Genomic DNA, 18,052 nt, shown 5'->3' with positions numbered 1-18,052 from the left:
CGAGGGAGCAGCGACCCCGGGAGAGGCACATTTGGATGAAGCCAACGGCAGCCTCGGGGCCTGGGCGTGGGCACGTGGGCAGCGTTTGCTCCCTCGCGGCTCTCCTTGCAAAGGCCAGGCCTGGAAGAGGGAGGCAGGGGGATCCTTGCAAGGTCCCCGTGGACCGGCTCTCGGCAGCGAGATGCCGCAGCCCTGCCCCGAGCCCGGCGCTCCCCCTCGCAGGCTCTCCGGGGGCCGGGCCCACATGAAAGCTGTAGGTTGTAGCTGCGGCGCTGGAATTGACGGCGCCGCGCTCGGTTACCAGGGAGGCAGCGCGGGGGTCAGGGCCGCAGGTGACATCGCGCCAAGGTAACCATGGCAAAGCAAGGCTTGCTCCTTTGCAGGTGAGAGACTTCTCCTAGCAACCCAGCGCCAGCCCCCCCAGGTGCCAGGGCTCTTCCAGGCTTCTCGCCCTCCTTGCCGATGAGAGCCGGGGAGGAGGATGCCCCTACGCAAGCTGCCCCGCTCCCAAAGCAGCAGGTCCTTGTTCTCCCTGCTCTGCTGCCCCGGGGCTCTTCCAAGGGCACGAGCACGGGCCCACCTCACGCTCCTGGCCTCCGAGTGCTGGGGCAGATCGTGCCCCGGGCCTCTGAGCACGCCAGGAAGCCCTTTAGCCAGCGCTTGCAGGGGAGGAAGGTGCTTGCGAGACATCCTGGTGCAGCCACGAGCCTGCCACCCCCAAACCGAGCACCGGCGCGTCTGGCTGGAGCACGAGACGCATCAGCCCGCGGCGTCCGCCCCAACCCAGCGCTCTCTTTCTCCAGGGCGAGAGCCGTGCTCGTGCTTTGCTGACCGGGGGCTCGTGCCTGCGCCCAGAAGCCAAGGAGGGGTCGGGAGGAGAGCGGGAGCCCTCGACACCCCCTTCCACGGGCATCTCAGTGCTGCCAAGGGCGGGGGGGACTTGCCCCTGGTTTTTGGCCTGGCGGAGAGATCCCTGCCAGCAAATCGGCAAGACTGAAAAGACAAAAAGCAAGCAGGCCGCTCTCGCAACCGCAGACCGTTTTCTAGACTCTGCCGTTGCTCGAGCCTGCTCTGGGTAGCGGCGGGGGAGCTGCTGCGGGGTTGCCTCGTTTGTGCAGCCCTGGCCCACGGACCCTCATTAAGAGCAGGACTCAGGCCTCTCTGCAGCGAGGGTTTGACAACCGCTGCCTCAAGCCGCTCGCATGCAGGCGCCGGCCTTTGTGAGCGCGCCCGGGCCTGGCGCAGAGCCGCCGCGCTGCCAGACTGCAGACGCTCCAGCTCCAAATCCATAATTCCTCTGGCACCCCGCGGTTATCTGTGCGCGGCTGCGAGCAGATGGAAGAGTTACAGATAAAGCCCGGCGCAGCGCGGCAGCCGCTTTGCCTGGTCCCCGCACGGCTGCAGATGAAACAGCACAAGAGAGGAAGGAAGAAATACAACATAAAATAAAATATAAAAGAAAATACAGCCGGACATTTCCAAAAGGCTGGTCCTGCTTTGCCGGCCCGCCATGGAGGCCTGGGGAAGGGTGAGCAGGCAGGATCAGGCCCCGCGCTATGGGGGGGATGTCTCCCAGCACCCGGGGATGCCTGGCTAATGAACGCGGCCTGGGAAGGGGGCGACACGGGCGTAGCAGAGCCGCGCCGCACGCTGGGAGAGCAGGCTGTTAACACTGATCATGGCTGGCAGTGCCTGAACTCGCCTCGGTCCCAGAGGGGGAATTAAGGGAGAGAAGATGACGTCAATGTGGAGAGGCCCGATGTCCCACTTGTCCGAGCCAGCCAGCAGCATCTTCTTGGTGTTGCTCACACCACCTTGAAGGAGAAAATTAAATGGGTCTTCGGAGACCGGGGCTCCTGTGAAGCAGCCTTCCAGCCAGCTGCGCTTTAGTACCGAGCCCGGCACAAGCAGAGAGAGACACGTACGCACATCAAATGCTTTGGACAAGGCCAGAGTTGCGAGGCACGGGCAGGCCCCGAGAGGCCCTCCCAGCTGCTTCTGCAAGCGGCGGCTCCTCCGGAAATCGTGGCTAATGGAGAGAACTTTGCAGGACGCGCCGTTCGCCACGCCATCGCGTGTCTCGCCGCCGGGGGAGGCAGCGCGTCGGCTTGGAGCCTGCCACGGCCATTTCCCCGCTCAGGCCAGAGCCGTGCAAAGCAGGTGTGCGAAACACGCGGCCTTTCGCCTGCCACCCGGGCCGCAGCTGCGGTGTCGGGCAGCCAGGAGCGACGCTAGAGCAGCTGCCCCCCATGCCCAAGTACGAAAGGGGTCCAATCTGGCTTGCCAGACCCCTGGCCTTGCTGCCAGGCAGCTCAGCCCGCAGCCGTGCCGGGGCGAGGGCCGGCTGCAAAACAGGAGAGAGGAGCTGCAGGGAGAGGACCCTGCTAGGAAGCCTCCCGCTAATTGGAGCCGTGCAGCGGTTTGGTCCTAATCAAGGAGACTGCCGCTATTATGATGAGAGGAACCGACAGGTCAGCCAGCCTGTGGGAAACGAAGGGCTCATGCACGAGGGATGGGGACCTGCAGGAGCGTGCTGTTCCTGCATCACGCTCTCCCCTTGGGTCACCTTTGCAGAGCCCGCCGTGCTGAAATGACTGATCAGAGCCACATCTAGGTCCCCTTGCGAGGACGGGCTGGCAGAGCCCCGGCTGCTCGTCTCGGGGTCTCGCGTGCAATACGGGGCTTGCTGCTCACCAGCGAACGGCTGGAGGCTGGGGGCATCCGTATGAGAGCTAAGCGCCGACCGCAACCAGCTCCCTTCTCTCCCCCCACCCCGCCGCCCTTAGCTCTGCCATAGCAGGCAGGGATTACCTAATTAATCTAACGAGTTTGCAGCGGGGTCGTGAACCTCAGTGACCCGCCCGGCACCATGCAGCCTGCATGCGTGCCTGCCCCGGGGAAATCAAGGGAGTTTCCAATATGGGACAGCCAGGCCTGAAGGCTGTGGCGCACGTGGGCCGGAGGGTTTGAGACAAAGGCTCTTCTCTCTCCCACCTCCATCTGCAAAGCAGCACATTCAGGCAATGGGCTAACTCAGCAAGTTGTCTGACAAGACACGCTGTCCCTGAGAAAGCATCCCGAGTGCCGCGGCCAGCTTGCAGATCACCCATGCGCGACAAACGGTGTGCCATGCAGCTTGAGCGGGGCTATTAGCAACTTTAAAGGCAACGAATTGCTTTTAAATAAATACCTATTTATTTACAAGCAAGGACTACCGCAGGGGCCTTGCTTTAATGTGCTGTGAAGAGACCAGCCTGTCTCCCCGTGCAAGGATTCCTCTCCTGGCACGGTTCTGCAGATGGATGAGCGCTGGCTGGCTGCACAGATGGCACTTCTCCACCCCAGAAGTGGCTGCATTCAGTGGTGGATGAAGAGAGCTCTGCTTGCACAGCCTGCAAAGTCTGTTTTACACTCCCAGCTTCTGGGGCTGGCTTCTCAGATCACAATACAGCAGCCTTGGAGAGATGCATCACTGCGTACCTGGGTTATGTAGACCCAACCCTTTCTGGAACCCCTCTCTCCTGTCCCAGGGCTGGGGAACTTCTGAGTACAGATAAACCAGTCCCAGCAATCGGGCGGTAGTAGCAATCTGATCTCAAATTTGGCTTCCCAGTTTCAGTACCTCCTCTCAAAGGCGGCCACAGGCAGCTTACCAAACCCACTCTCCCGGGACCAGGTCCTCAGGCCTGCAACGAGAGCATCTTCGCTGCGTTACCTGCATTCCCAGCCCGCTAAACCCCCACCCCTGCTTCCAAGGAGCATCAACACGAGGGGTGATTGGATAGAAAGATTTTATCAAGAATTTTTTTAAGTCTACATTTTAAAAAAAAGACTATTGTATTTTTTACAAGTACATTACAAAATCTGCAACCGGGGGTCTTCAACCTGGGGAGACAGAACCAATTATAAAAAAAGTACGAAAGCTCGGCTTAACAACAACCGGAAGAGGAACACGGAGACAGACGCTGTTAGGAAAGAACGGCGGGGCCAGACTCTGAACTCGGGGAGACGGGTGTAAATCTGGAGCTGCATGCTTGCAGCCGGTGACCTTCCTCCTGATGTACACAGGCACAGGCCCCTAGGATCAGGGCCGTCATTACTCACTTGGTGGGGGTGGGTGGGAGGCAGACAGTCCTTGATCTGGAGTCCAAGCCTGGATGCGGCCACCCCGATATTTTGCTGGTGAGGTGTCAGAGGGGAGCTTTTAATCCTCTGCACCCCTTTGGTCTGAGGGGGTGCGTTCCCTTGGGCTGAGCACCCAGAGGATGCGGTAGCGTGGCCCGTTCGCAGCACAGCTCATTGGGCAGCATGCTGCGTCTCCTCCCCGTCCCACCACGGTCGCCCAGCAGACCCCACCGATACAAGTGGAAATCATTACTCTGATAAATATATTTATGTCATATAGGAAATAAGGCACTTCGGGAGCATTATGGCTCTTCTAGTTCTACATCATTCTAGTCAGGAAAAAAAAAAATCAGTTAAGTTTCTGAAATGCATTAAAATCACTAAAGTTAATACAGCAATACAATCTGATCCACGTCCCCCTTGAAGGCTTTGTGGGGAAAACACAGGTGGAAAACCGGACCCAGGGCAGCTGAGAGGGATGTGGGACATGCCTCTGCCCCTGGCCAAAGCCAGGCCCAGCGCCCTTCAAGGGCAGGTGCTTTCCAAGCCAGCACACTGAACGTGTCCATGGACTGCAAATCTCTTCCTTCTGAAATCAGACTTCCTGCAGCTCCATGGCCATCTGGGACTCGCCAGGAGCCGTTTCCCTGGATTTGGTCTGGTGCACTATGACTGATAAGGAGAGGGGAGACCAGTGAAGGTCAGCGACTGCAGATGAGCCCTGGAAACGGGGACCAGGCATTCCCCATGTGCGAGTGCGGGGGGGGAGTGCAGCGAGAAGCAGCCAAGCACTGCAGCTGAGAACACAGTGAGACTGTCTAACCTCTAACCAGCATCACGCTGCTTCGAAAGGACAGACACCGTGACCGGCCTGGACACTCACTGCAAGGCAAGAGAGCCGATGGCACATCGGTCCCAGGCTGCACTGGGCTGGCATCTCCACGGGAGCCCAGCATCTTCTGCTTCTGTTCCTGTCTCCCCCGAGGGCGGCTCTGGACAGCCCTTTCAAGTGCCTCCTGCTCCCCTCTCCGGATCCGTTAGCTGCTGGGCGCTCCCTCGGCTGTGCTGCTGGCCGCTGCGACAGGCGCGGTGCACGCGGCGAGGTTAGCAAAGAGGTCGGGCAGCCGCTCAGCCAATCGCCGCGGCGTTGCTACAAATGGGTCAGCAGGCTTCTAATTAGAGTACAACCACCCTGCGGAGGCTGTTCTTGGCACCTATTTCCCTTCCCCACCACTACTTTAAGGATTGCTCAGAACATACCTGGCTACCCACGGCTCTGCGCTTCCCCCAACGGGCTGCTGAGCAGTTGAGATCAGCAGTACTTAGCAGTAATTGTGGTATCACCCCCATCTGCAGATGTGGGGAGAGGGTGGTTAGGGACCCCTAGCACCTGTCCACAGCCCCCACTGGAGATGCACTCTGAAGGACTTAGTGCTTTTGAAGCACAATTGCTTTTCAGCTAGGCTGGCAAGAATACAAGCATTTCTCCCTCCTTGATGGGAGCCGCTGCTTCTGTCTGCACAATGACAAAAGGATCGAAAACTCAATGGCATGGGCGTGGAGAACGGTAGGCAGAGCTGGGGGGCAGGTCCCTGAACGGTCTAACCGCACCCTCCCCACGAGCCAGCTGCGCACAGAGGCACTGCCCATCACCGGTCACGAAAGAGACCGCACCTTTCCTACCCAACGTGAAGGGAGTGCTAGTTCCCTCTTCACAAGGGCATGGGCTTAGCCAAGGCAGCTCTCAAACCCAAGCTGGGCTTTGTGCGCTTTTGGTTCCCAGAACACTGTGATGCACTTGGACACGGGAAGATTTGTCCCCTTTTCCAAAACTGAAACTAATGCAGGCCCCACTGGGAAGTCGTGTAAGCATCACTGCCCACATCCTTTGAGGATTCTGGTTTATGCTTTGGCCTTGTTGCTAAAATGCATCGATGCAGAGGCCCAATAAATTAGGCTCACTGGTGTTTATGGTCAAACTGGAACTTGACAACAAGCGCCTTCATTAGCTTGGTCCCTGGTCCTCTAGAAGAACCTAAGAGCTGCGACAGTTGGTTATTAAACAGAGAGAGAGAGAGAGAGAAAGGCACTCAGAAAGGCAAGAATTTAAATGTTATAAAAAGCAATGAAGCTCGAGAAGGGAGCTTTGGCAACACAGGAACGTCAAGGTAGTTCCCACGTATCAGCAGCATCCTTGCTTCAATACCTGAAAGCAGTGAGAAGGCACGCCACAGATGGAAGGGAAGGGCAGGCACATGGTGTCAGAGTCCTTTAGAAGGGGCAGGGCAGGGCAGGGCCCGCAGTCTCCCAGAGAGACTTCAGAACTGCTCCTTTATAGCACACCGACGGACTTGGCTAGTTGGGACCAAGCAAGGGATGGAAAATGCACCTGCTTCCCAAAGGAATTCTGGTCTCTGCTCTGGAGATACTTCTGCTCAATTAAAAAAAAAAGGCAATAAAGGTATCTAAGTGAAGTCAGGTAATCCAAGCTCCCCAGTTCCCTGGGATGCACCTCTGGTCAGGAATTTGTACCCTTATCTGGGAAAGGAGTTGTTAAGAACATTTACTGAGAATTACACTAGTGAAATACGGATGTGAAGCGATGGAAAACCAACAACATGGGTTAGGTCTAATGTCACTACTGGCTGACTTGGTTTGCAGACAAGACACCTTTATGCAATATGAAATCCTTTTTCTCAGGGTAGGAGACAGCAGCACAGGTTAAATACTGGCTTTTCGGTGGCTCACGTTCCTGCATAAAGTGCGCTATCGACCTCACAGAAAAGCACCCCTAATCAACCTGACCAACGTGCTGCTCTAAGCAGGCTGAATGAGATGTGAAGACATCGCACTCGAGCCCTGGCTGTAAGTTAGCTGTAATCACGCTGAATGCCCAATGTGCCCAAAGCCTGTACTGCACCCAGAGCACCCTGCCCCTCCCAGTATCACCAGTTCCACCTCCCTGTACTGGACACATTGCAGAGCTGACTAGATAACCAATAAAGCCCTCCTGGCACAACAGATCGTGTGGTGCCTAGCAAGGCCAGTTTTGTCAGCGCTCCAGACGTGACAGGGGAGCTGCTTGGTCTGGTAACACCTCTGCTCAGCCAGGAGGAGGCAGCCAGCTGAGCACACTGCTCAGGCTCCAGCCTTTTAACTCAGACTCTGCTGACAGATTCAGAGGCACAATAAAGGATATTCAGGGCAGTGGTGGGGGGGAGAGGCAGCTCTTAAAGAAAACCTAGCACTGACATTTCCATCTGGTGCACCCTGCCATCCCACGATGAGGCAGGCAGCTTAATTCGAGTTAGCTTGGAAACCCTGGGATAACGGTGCTAATTGCCAAAAACGTTATTTAGCAACGGGTTGCACTACAGAAGGGACATTACTATTTCCCTGCAGCATTAACTGAGGAGGGAGAACCAATTATATCCACTACTTCCCTCATGTTGCTGCAGTGAGAAAACTGACTGAATTTTTTTTTTTTTTTGCAAAGTCCAACAGCTCTGTAATAAGTCTGATTTTGTCTATCATAGGTCTGATTTTTACTAGGAAACAGAGCCCCACGATGCGCAGGCTCTCTGAGCTGGCTTTCTCTGCGGCACCGACAATCTGGCAGTTCAGGTTTGCTTTCAAAGCCACCATGTCCCCTCCTGCTGGCAAACAACACTGCAATCTTTGGTGTCCCTGAGGAGACCTTGCAGAAAGGTGAATTACAAGTCCTGCCAAAGCCAAGGGTCCTTGGCATGTCTTTGGTTATTGGATGAAAGAGGAAAGGCTAAAAAGGTTTTGGCAACCTGGTTAAGTACTTGATTCTTTAGGAAGGGGCTAAACCAGCTTGGAGGGTGGAGAGTGGAGCTATGGTTAATCTGACCAGTCATCCTCATCAAACTCCGAAGAATCATCCTCAGAGTCACTGTATTCTACAGCAATGCGGCGCGAAAGGATTGTCGCCACGTCGTTGCCCACGACATCCCGCTTCTCCTGTTCCCGCTGCTCCTCCACTTTGCGGAGCTGGAAGCCTGTCAAGGCAACAACAGAGATAGTCACTCAAGGGCTTGTGATTTCATGGGGGCTAAAGGGAAATGACTTGCTAATGTCTTCTGAACAGCCTTGGACAGGGTCGGCTCGGTATCTGGAGGCAGGCTGGGCCAGCTTGGTGTAGCAACAAGCCACCAACCGATGAGGCCAGGCTGGGAAAAGGTGTCTGTTTCTATATTCCCTGTATGTGCTGTACACGTTGCTGTTTTGAAGGGAGGATGACTGCAGCTAGCAGGGCGAATGGCAGAAGATTATAGTCAGAATTATTGCTCTTATCAGGATGAAGCAGGGGTGGGCAGCGTATTGAGATCCTCTCTGGATGCAGCTATCTACAGCAAGTGTGGGTTGCAAAAAGGAAGCCAGTGGGAGCGATGCCCTCTGGAAAGACACCTGGGCCCTCACCCTTAGTGCCCTGAGACCTCCCAAAAAAAGGGACAGCAGCTACGTGCAAGAGAAATGCTTTACACTAAGAGAAATATTTTACACTCCAAAAAAACGATGCCAAGACATACCTTGACGAATGGCTGACAGCAAATCGCTCCGGGCATCGCTGACCGCGGGCAAGGAGGATTTTGGCTTGGAGGCTGATGAGTCCAAAGGTGGAGGCGAAGCTGCCGGGCCATTCATGCCACCTGCAGACAAAGGAGGGGGGCCGGGAGGTGGCGGGGGTGGGGGAGGTGGTGGCGCACCGCCAATTTGCTGAGGTAGCGGAGGCGGAGGCACAGCAGCATAGTCTGCTGCGGGAGGGGGTGGGGGTGGAGGAGGGGCAGCAAAATCGGGGTGAGGAGGGAAGGCAGGCGGCGATGGTGGCGGCGGGGTGCCTGGGGTCGGAAAGCCCGCAGGAGGTGGCGGCGGGGGGACTCCTGCCGGCGGTGGCGGCGGAGGAGCTGGAGGAGGAGCGAAGCCTGGCCTGGCTCCTGGAGGGGATCCAGTCGGAGGAGCTGGTGGAGGGTGGCTTGGACTAACTAGGCTGGATCTCTTCAGCCCTCCAGAGCCAGAACCTCTTTGGTTGTCTACTGGGTAGCTGTTGTGGAAGAAAGAGAAAGAGGAGCCTTAGCCGTGAGCTTCGCTTACATTACATCAACTAACCTTTGTGCAGGAAGGATTTCTTCTGACAAACAATCACCTCCAACTTCCAGCTTCTACTGAAATTCCCCAGGACGCTGCTTGCTGGTATTAAGTATCCTGTTGCCTTTCTCCTGGCTAAGGCAACAGAACAACTGATAGCTCACAGGGCAGCTGACAGAACCATCTTATCAACCAGCGATCCAGCCTCTCCCTGCCCCAGGCCAGGCAGCATGACCAAGCCCCGAGTGCCTTCTCAGCCCACACTGCCGCAGCGGTGTTCATCAATAAATCCAAGGGGTTGCATTTATTAGTAAGGAATGGCAGGTGAGGTAGCATCCATTTGCTATTTATGCTGTGTGTGTTCCTGGGCTATTAGTACATTTGTATAAAGCTGTTCATTGGATTCACTGCTGTGGCTCGAAGCCTACAACTCTAGCGCTAGGGATGATTTGCCACCGTTTTCCTAGGTCTAGGATAAAAATGCATGGAGATCCAGTACACACTGATGGGAAACACTGATTCACAGTTGAGTGAATAATCTGGAAACAAAACTGTTTCCATAAGCAGAAAACACTACAGGCCTGGGAAGCACCATCAACTACTGCACATGTCGTTACTGGAAGCCCTACGCTGATGGCTCACTGCCTGGTAAACAGCAAACAAGAATGGTTTTGCCTCAGAGCTGGGCAAGTTTAACACGGAGCTAATGGTGTTGATCTGATAGAGAGAGATTACTGGTTATTTTATAACGATAGTTTGCGGGGGGGTTGGCCAGGGGGGAGAGAGGTTCTCAGTCAGCAGCCACAGATCTCAGCAACTGTGCAAGTCAGATCAAATGCCATCTAAAACCCCACACCCCTAGTCCTGGAAAAGAATGCAGGGTGGAGCACCGGAGCCTGGGCTACGAGAAAGCAGAGTATTTTCTGCAATCGCATTTCAGAGCGCGGTACTGCCCTTAGACAAACTGGTGCTGTTTGTCAGACACTCTCTCTCTCTGCTTGTTAACATTCACCTGTGGTGGAAGCCATATTCTATAGTTCAAACCTCTGTGGCTCAAGCTACTATTAAAACATAATTTTGCAGCCTGGAATTGGTATGTAATGGGCCTGATCCTGCAGAATGCATGTACCCTCCAACTTACACTGAAGGCAACAGGTTCAGCATACGCTGAAGCCAAGAGGGTGCTCAAGACCTTGCAGGAGACGCTCTGCACTTGGCAGTATTGGTTCCCAAGCCCTCAAACTGCGATGTTTGCCAGCACCTACAACTCGTACTTGCAAAGATCAGACAGGGTAGATAGGGATAGGGCAGGAATCCAGTAGGAGAAACCGGTTTTGTACGGCGAGTGGTTGGGGAGGCAAGGCCACATGTTCTGAAATATTTGTATGTGGAGAAAGAGACCTATCAGTTGAAACTCTCCTGACCAAACAAAGACCGTTCACTGGAACTGCGAGGCTAGGAGGAGGGTGTCAACACCTGAAATCACAGAAGAACTGGGGATATGCCCTCCTTCCACAGCGGATATTATGAAGCACTTGAAGTTTTACCTGCTGTTGTTCTCATTATGACTTTTACTTTTGCTGACTGTCTCCCAAATTACGAAGGGGGTCACTGGCATTGTGCACTTTTCTTCCAGACAGGCTCGCTCTTACCTCAGTACAGTATTTGTTAATGGGTTTCAGCAGAGCAGCCAACCCTGTCTTATGCCATTGCTTTGCAGCGCGTGCGGTTCTATAGCGAGACAAAAGGTCTTGGAAGTTACCTAAATTCCACTGGTGGTGGAGGCAGACTATCATCTGGGAACGAGGGAGGTGGAGGCATGATGGAGTCCGACGGTGGCGGCGGAGGATAGCAGGTTACATCCATGCTATCGTTGGAGCCGATGCTGCCGTTCTGATACACCATGTTGGAGGGGTACCTAAAAAAAGCCAACACAAGATTAAAAGAAAACAGTGGCTCAGCTATACCCAGTGCTCCTTGTAGATGAGGAGAAAATGCTCAGCAGGGAGTCAGAAACATGGGAACAAGAGGACAGCCATGCAGACAGCAGAAACTGTATTATTCAAGCTCCTCTAAAAGAAGAGTTTCTTTCCACATAAAAACACCCAAAGCAGTGCAGCCCTGACATGGCAGCCTTATAAAGTATCAGAATACAAAGAACAGCTGAAGGCACAGTCCAGTTCAAAACAGCCTATACATAGTAAAACAAAGTTTCCTTATCACTGCTTCCAGGAAAAAAAGGCGTAGATTGTTAGAAACCCGAGATTTACTGTATGGGCTTCTCAGTTCAGAAAAATGGAAGCATGCTGGCTACTTTCCTTTTTATTTACTATTAGCATCTACTCGATGTCATTCTCTATTCCTAAGGGCTCACGCAATACTGCAATGTTCACTCCCCAACACTGCAGGGAAATTTCTTTTCTTTTGTTTTATTTAAAATAATAATTATAAAAAAAACAACACTCCTACTCATTTTAGTATTTTTAATATTTGCTTTTATTTCAGGGCTGGATTTTGCTCCAAAATGGACTTTGCAAGACCTCTGTTATGCTGCACATTGTCAATGGCACCAAAAAAGTCCCAAGTGCAACGGAGTTTATCAAGGCATGGACTAGCACTTCCTGAATGCCTGGGAAAGCACCTGGCACACTGTGGATGCAATAATAAAGTATCCAAAGCAGGAGCCACATGTCTTGGTGGAATGAATCACCCCCTCCTCTGACAGTCAGTAAGATCGTTCCAAGCAGTGAAAGAAAAACAGGTCTCGAAGGCTCAGAAGCCAAAATGGAAAACAGCGAAGCAAGGGAAAGGTGCCGTTGTGCAGCCTGATTCTTCCAGCCAGGCCTCCTGTAAACAAGTTTTATTTTTAAAGCTATAAAGAGTGGGATTTAAAAACAGCAGCAAAACCACCAGGATTTTCTCAAATGAAAAGAGGCTGCAAGCAGCAAGAAGGGAGCATGTTGAGAAGTGCATTGTGGGGATTCAGTCTGCTTTCAGCCTAACTGATGTCACCAGTTAAATTAAAATCTCCGAGCAAAGGGGGCTGGAGAGAGAGCTGTAGCTCAAAAGACCTGGCAAGGAGGAGAAGAGGCTTAAAATGTTGAAGTGCGATTTGTGAAACGCAACAAAGCAATCATGGAGACGCTGCCCCACCCCCTCGCTGCAAGACCCAAGAACACTTTCTTGATGCAAAACAGACAGACACCTGAAGCAGCCGGCTCTGGGAATGTCTGCCTGCCCCATCTCCACCGGGTTTTCCCCAGGAAGAGGCTGCTAAATATATTCATGCCACAACTACAAGGAGACAGAAAGGCTACCAAAATGATGTCCCTTTAACTCCTTGAGTGCTGATGCGAGTCGTGGGGTGAAGAAACCGCCTCATCTCACTTGCTGATTTTTTTGGTAGGGGGGTTTCCACATGGCAGACAGCACCCACCACCTCCCCCAGAGCCCAAGCACAGCCTGATCCCTGCAAGGCGGCCTCAAAAGGACATCTCTAGGGTGGGAACAGAATCTGCACCTCCTGCTTCCACCCTCCTGCCCAGTTGCACTGCCTTTTGGTTAACACGCTCCTTCCTGGACTTATCGCCACTTCCAAGCCATTGGCATTTCTGTGTCTGTGGCACAGGAGAGCCAAGAGCAGAGCCGCCTTGGAAAACCACTCGTGGCCCGCCCCTCTAAACTGCTAAGTTCGTGATTTATTTAGCAAATTTCAAATCGTCACATGGATTTACTTTAGAGACTCTGATTAGCAGTGGTATCGATCCAGGCTGCACTGCAAAGCCGGAGAAACTGCAGAGCAGGGTGAACTGCATTACAATCAGCAATGCGAGGCTACTTCCCCTTCGCGGGGGGCAGGACGAACAGCCACGGACGCACTTACCCAGCAGGCCCATGTTTATCCTTGGACTCAACAAACTCTTGGCCCATTTTCAGCTTCTCCCACTCTTCCTTCCGGGTCTTGATCTTCCGGGGATTAATGTTCCCTCGGTTGGGATTCTCCCTTTTCTCTTTCTACAAGAGAAAAAGAGTGTGGGGGGAAAACCCATTAGAACACAAAATGGTGGTTGGTTTAGTTCTTCCTTATTCAGGGTCACTGGGAATGGGGTGGCAAAGACCTGGGGACAACCAACACTAGAAGATGTTACTAATGTCATGAAGTATTTTAGAGAGCCTTCACTACTGAAGGGTCCAACTGGCAGATCAATACTAAAACTAATACTCCAGCTACACTGCAGCTTCAACAGACGCTGTCAAGAATGCAAAATCCCTTCTCCAAAACTGCCCAGCCGGTGTGTTTAAACTGCGCCTGAGAAAAACTAGGCTAGTATGGCAAGGAATGGTAGGGCAGTTTACCTTCCCTGGCCTGCATGTTCTTTGGCCTATGTTGAGGCTGCCTATAACAAACTGGATGCTTACTGGAGCAAACTGGATGCTTATCTTGCTGGGATCCTACGACCCCAGCTGACTTCCCGCCCTTTGGGCAGGGGGCTGGACTCGATGATCTTCCGAGGTCCCTTCCAGCCATAATGTCTATGAAATCTATAAAATAACTCCTTGCCAAACAGCGGTGACTTCCATGGGACTTGTGTTACATGGACACACACCTGCCACAAGAAGCTGGGCTGGGCCATGACCAAGTTCTCTTCCAGCACTCAGTCATGCCCAAGTCCCTGCTTCTGTGCTTTGGCTGGAAAGCCCCGATATGCTTTGAGATGTGACGCTGCAGTCACCTAAAATGCAAATCACTTTGAGGTGATCCCTGGCAGGCCAGCTATGAAGTCCTTTCGTAATGCAATTGGCCATATTATTCACCAGTGTTAAAAGGAAGCTCAGCTACAGCAATCGGGCCAGGATTTGTGTTTTGTATTTTTACTTGTGAGAACGCCCAATTCCTCCCTAAAGAACCCAAGGGAAAGGAAACACCAGGATCGGAAGAATAGCTACTTCAGACGATTGCCTAACTTTTGTCTAGGATCATTTTGCTGGTCTGCAAAGACGTCCTGTTCCCTCACCCTGTGCTTCCGCTTCTCTTTCATGATATCCTTGGTGTCCTGCAGCATTTTCTCCTTCCAAAGGTCAAAGAAGTATGAAGGGTCAGTGTAGAACTTAAGTGCTTCTTTGCCATCCTCTCTGGGGTAGAAAGACACACAGGAGCCAGTTAGGTGCTTGCATGAAGCCCAAACAAAATGCCACAGACAACCCTTCAGGAGTTGGAAACAAAAGGCCAGACATTTTACACCTGCTCCTCATCTCCTTCAGAACAGACAGCAGGCCTCTGGATCTGACAGGAGCCACCCATTTCACCCCCAAGGCCTTGCAGCACAATTCGCCTCTGGGTTTGGATTTCTGCATCTGAAATTCTGTGCAAGACCTCAGCTGTTCTGAATCATCACTAAGAGAACGGTACTTCTCTCACCTCCACTCTGCCCCTGTAAAATATAACCTCCCCTCCCGCTTTCTGTCAAGGCCTCCTCCTACTTTCTCTCTTCACGCAGCCCTTCTGCAGACAGCGTGGCTGCACAGCAAGGCTGATAAATACACCCCTAAGTGGACATGTCTCAAAGCCCTGGACAAAACTCCTATCAGAAAGCAGAGAAACTCTGGTGAAATTCTGCATCCTGCTCCCCCCACACCACAGACTGAGCTCCTCTTACTTCCTCCAAGAGCACGCAGAGTCAAACCTTCATTGCAATTGCACGTACTGTGACCTTTTGGCAAGTTCCTCCTTTCCCCTCACCCATATCCTGCTTTTTTTTTTTTTCCTCCTTTTTGTGGAGAACCATCTTCTCTGCTGCAGAAACCCTAAATCAGAGCAGCAGCGTCCTTGAAACTCATGAGCACATACACACACTCCTACTTTGCAGTACGGCTGCATCCCGTGGAAGACAGCTGCCTCCAGCTATCTGTAATTACTTTTACCTGTTCAAAAGATATTTATGGAGGTGGACTACAGAAAAATTCGCATTCTGACCCCCCGCTCTGCAAGCATCGACAGGATGACATGACACAGCTAGATCATTACGGGGAAAGACTTCAGGCTGCTTATCTAGCCAGGTTCTAGGTTGCAACAGGCATCGGAGACCTGGCACAGAAAATATAGAAAGAAACCCCATAATTTACAGGATCCTCTTGCACTGCCTATTTGGGCCCAACTCGGTCTGTAAGAAAGCTCTCGGAAAGGGGCATGATTATTGAGAAGCATGACAACATGCATCATAAAGAACTAGGAAATGTATGCAGTGCTATTCAGGGCTCTCCTCCGAGGCAGTCACAGAAACAACACGAGGTAACCTAACGAGTAGTTTCTAGTGGCATTTGTATGCCCAGCCCCATAAGCAGAACCACAGAAGGCTCAAGGGGAGGGTAGAGACTGCCTGACACTCCAGCAGGTTACTCTGCTTCCCTTAGGAAACTGCACTTCTCGATGAGGCTGGATGATAACCTTGCTCCTTGAGCGATCACCTCATCTGGCTGCAGAGATGCTGCAGCTTTACCTGTAAGGCGAGAGGATGTTGAGTGGTGGAGGAGTATTGCAGGTGCTGTAGGTTTCAAGGACAGGAACTGGGAGAGATTCTCTGTCAAACAGCTTCTGGTCCTGAGTGGTAGAGCTTTTGAAGGCCTTCCTTGTGTTAATGCCTTGTAAGGACACTGTAGGGAAGCAGTGAAGAGAGAAAATGAAGGACACCTCCCCTTAGGCCATTGACACAGAAGATTAAGCAGCAATATCTGACTTCTGTTGTGGGGCTCAGCATGCTCAGCGCTTTTTGGGGTCAGGTTCCTTTTTCCACAGCTCTCTTAGGAAGCCCAGCAACACTCTGACCCTGTCTCCACCAAGAGCAGAGCCGGTTTAGCTATGGCTGTCAAGAAAGGTGCTGATGAGCTTTTAAAATCTCTGTAAACAGAGCTGTGCTGCCATTTCATTTACTGACCAGACAGCCACTGTGTGTGGAGACTTGATAATGCCCAAGCCCAGCAGAAGCAGACTGGTTTGGAACTCCTCCACATGCATGCAGCAAAGGGCTTTTCAAGGAGAGGAGGGAAGAATGCCTCTTTAGTGGAAGGGGGGGAAAAACCCACCCGCGAGCCTCTAGCACTTATAACAACTTCAAACTCATTCCAAGGCTGTGAACTCCGGGGCTCTTTAGCATGCGGGGGCTGCAAGCGCTGCGCTCCACTCCATTACCTTCTTCCTCTTTGGGATCCAGTTGAGTGACTTTGACTTGCAAGCGGTCAACTCTCTCGACCAGAGTGCTCACCCGAGAGGCAAAGGTGTTGGCCTGGGTAAAGAGCTCTCCAAAAATGTCCTCTGCAAATTTACCTGGAATATTAAAGCAGCTGCATTACACATCTGGGCTGCATTAGGCTTTTCAACCCCCTGCCCGTGGTGCTCCGCAGCTCTCCCAGTACTGTCCCCTACCACTAGCCAACCTGCTGCTGCTTCCCCATTAGCATTAGCGAGCCATTACTTAGCATTTAAAAGAGCCACATTTGTTTTCAAATTTGTCAGTGCTGATATTAGCCTAGGAGGCGCGGCGCGGCGCGGCGCGGCACTGTTCCAGCTGAAGCTGACCCTTCTCAGGGATCTTTAAACAATAATGCAACACAATTGAGGCATACTTCTTAAGTTTTTATTAAAGTAATAAAGAAGGGCTGACACCAGTCAAGCTGACAGGATGTTGTATTAGCCTGCGTCTGATTGGTCTACACTCCCTTTAGGGTTCTATCATGTTCCCGTTATTAGACAAGCAAATATAGTTAGATTTTATTGCTCTGTGGACCCTCCAAAGGCTCGCATATTATAAGCCACCACCCTGCAGTAGGGCCATCTCGAGGGTAATTGGTGCATATTTTTACAGTTCAGTGTTCTTTAGACCCTATATGCTAAATCCAGCTCCAGCTGCAGTCGCAGACAGGAGTACTGACCCTTTAGTTCCTTCAGGTGGCAGCATCTGAAAAATTGACGCTTTCAAGTTTATTTTAGATCAAAAAATACGTACGGTGACTTTTGCCGAGTTGCTTGAACAGGGATGTTCCCTTAGTAAAACCTCTGCTGGGCTGGCGAGCCACTGGCCAGCAGCCTGCCACAACGCACGTAATTAATAATTATCTGCCCTGTGCAAGCGCCTAAAAGCCTGTCATGGAGTCCATTGTGCCCGGCATTGTATGAATAGAAGAAGATGGCTTTTGTCCTAAAGAGCTTGTCTTGCACTTAGATTGCCAGAGACAACAGTTAGACACAGACGGGGGAGGACAAGGAAAAGAAGAGACATCTGGGCCGTTTTTGTTTTCTGTTTGTACAGCACCTAACACAATTGTTTCTTGGTCCCTGGCTGGGACTTCCAAGTACTACCTAATGGGGGCGGGGAGATCAAACCAGAGCATTGGTTATTAATGATTTAGTCACACCTGCTGCCCAACTGCTCCACCATCAGAAGCAGCACCGTAAGTCTCTAAACATTTCCTGCTAAGACTGGCAAAACAGAAGTCCAGAGGTAAGCTGCTAATAAGCAGTCTGATTTTTAAAGAGCACTGAATAGCCACGAGCTTCCCCCCTGAAGTCACTGGCAACTGTCAAGTGCTGAGTACTGATGAAAATCCCATCACACACTCCAGAAACTATTAAATAAAGATTTTGGAGCCCAACTTCAGGCTCTTTAAAAAAAAAAAATTCAGCCCCTCATGCAACAAACCACGTGGGTAAAATGACAAGTGCATTTTAAGGGGTGTGTTCAATGTGGATCCTCAAAGTCAGCCCGCACCTGGGGTTTCTATGCAAGTTGCTTAAAATATGATTCTCCTCCCACTGTATATGAAG

At 52.2% G+C, this 18,052-nt stretch overlaps 1 protein-coding gene across 1 annotated transcript in view; it reads right to left on the bottom strand.

Moving 5' to 3' along the window:
• Nucleotides 1-3,774: 3,774 nt before the first annotated feature.
• Nucleotides 3,775-18,052, bottom strand: part of WASF2 (WASP family member 2) — a 35,451-nt gene continuing 21,173 nt past the window's right edge. The window contains exons 3-9 of the mRNA XM_059729490.1: nt 16,421-16,555; nt 15,732-15,885; nt 14,250-14,367; nt 13,118-13,248; nt 10,997-11,152; nt 8,679-9,190; nt 3,775-8,147 (exon numbers count right to left, since the gene is read on the bottom strand). Coding sequence (XP_059585473.1) covers nt 7,990-8,147; nt 8,679-9,190; nt 10,997-11,152; nt 13,118-13,248; nt 14,250-14,367; nt 15,732-15,885; nt 16,421-16,555 — 1,364 coding nt within the window. The 3' untranslated portion in view covers nt 3,775-7,989. The remainder of the gene's footprint in view (nt 8,148-8,678; nt 9,191-10,996; nt 11,153-13,117; nt 13,249-14,249; nt 14,368-15,731; nt 15,886-16,420; nt 16,556-18,052) is intronic.

This window comes from Alligator mississippiensis, chromosome 6 (genome assembly GCF_030867095.1).
Source record: "Alligator mississippiensis isolate rAllMis1 chromosome 6, rAllMis1, whole genome shotgun sequence".
Lineage (NCBI taxonomy): Eukaryota > Metazoa > Chordata > Crocodylia > Alligatoridae > Alligator > Alligator mississippiensis.
Note: the sequence above shows the minus strand (reverse complement) of the source record. Positions and strands in the feature narration are given on the sequence as shown.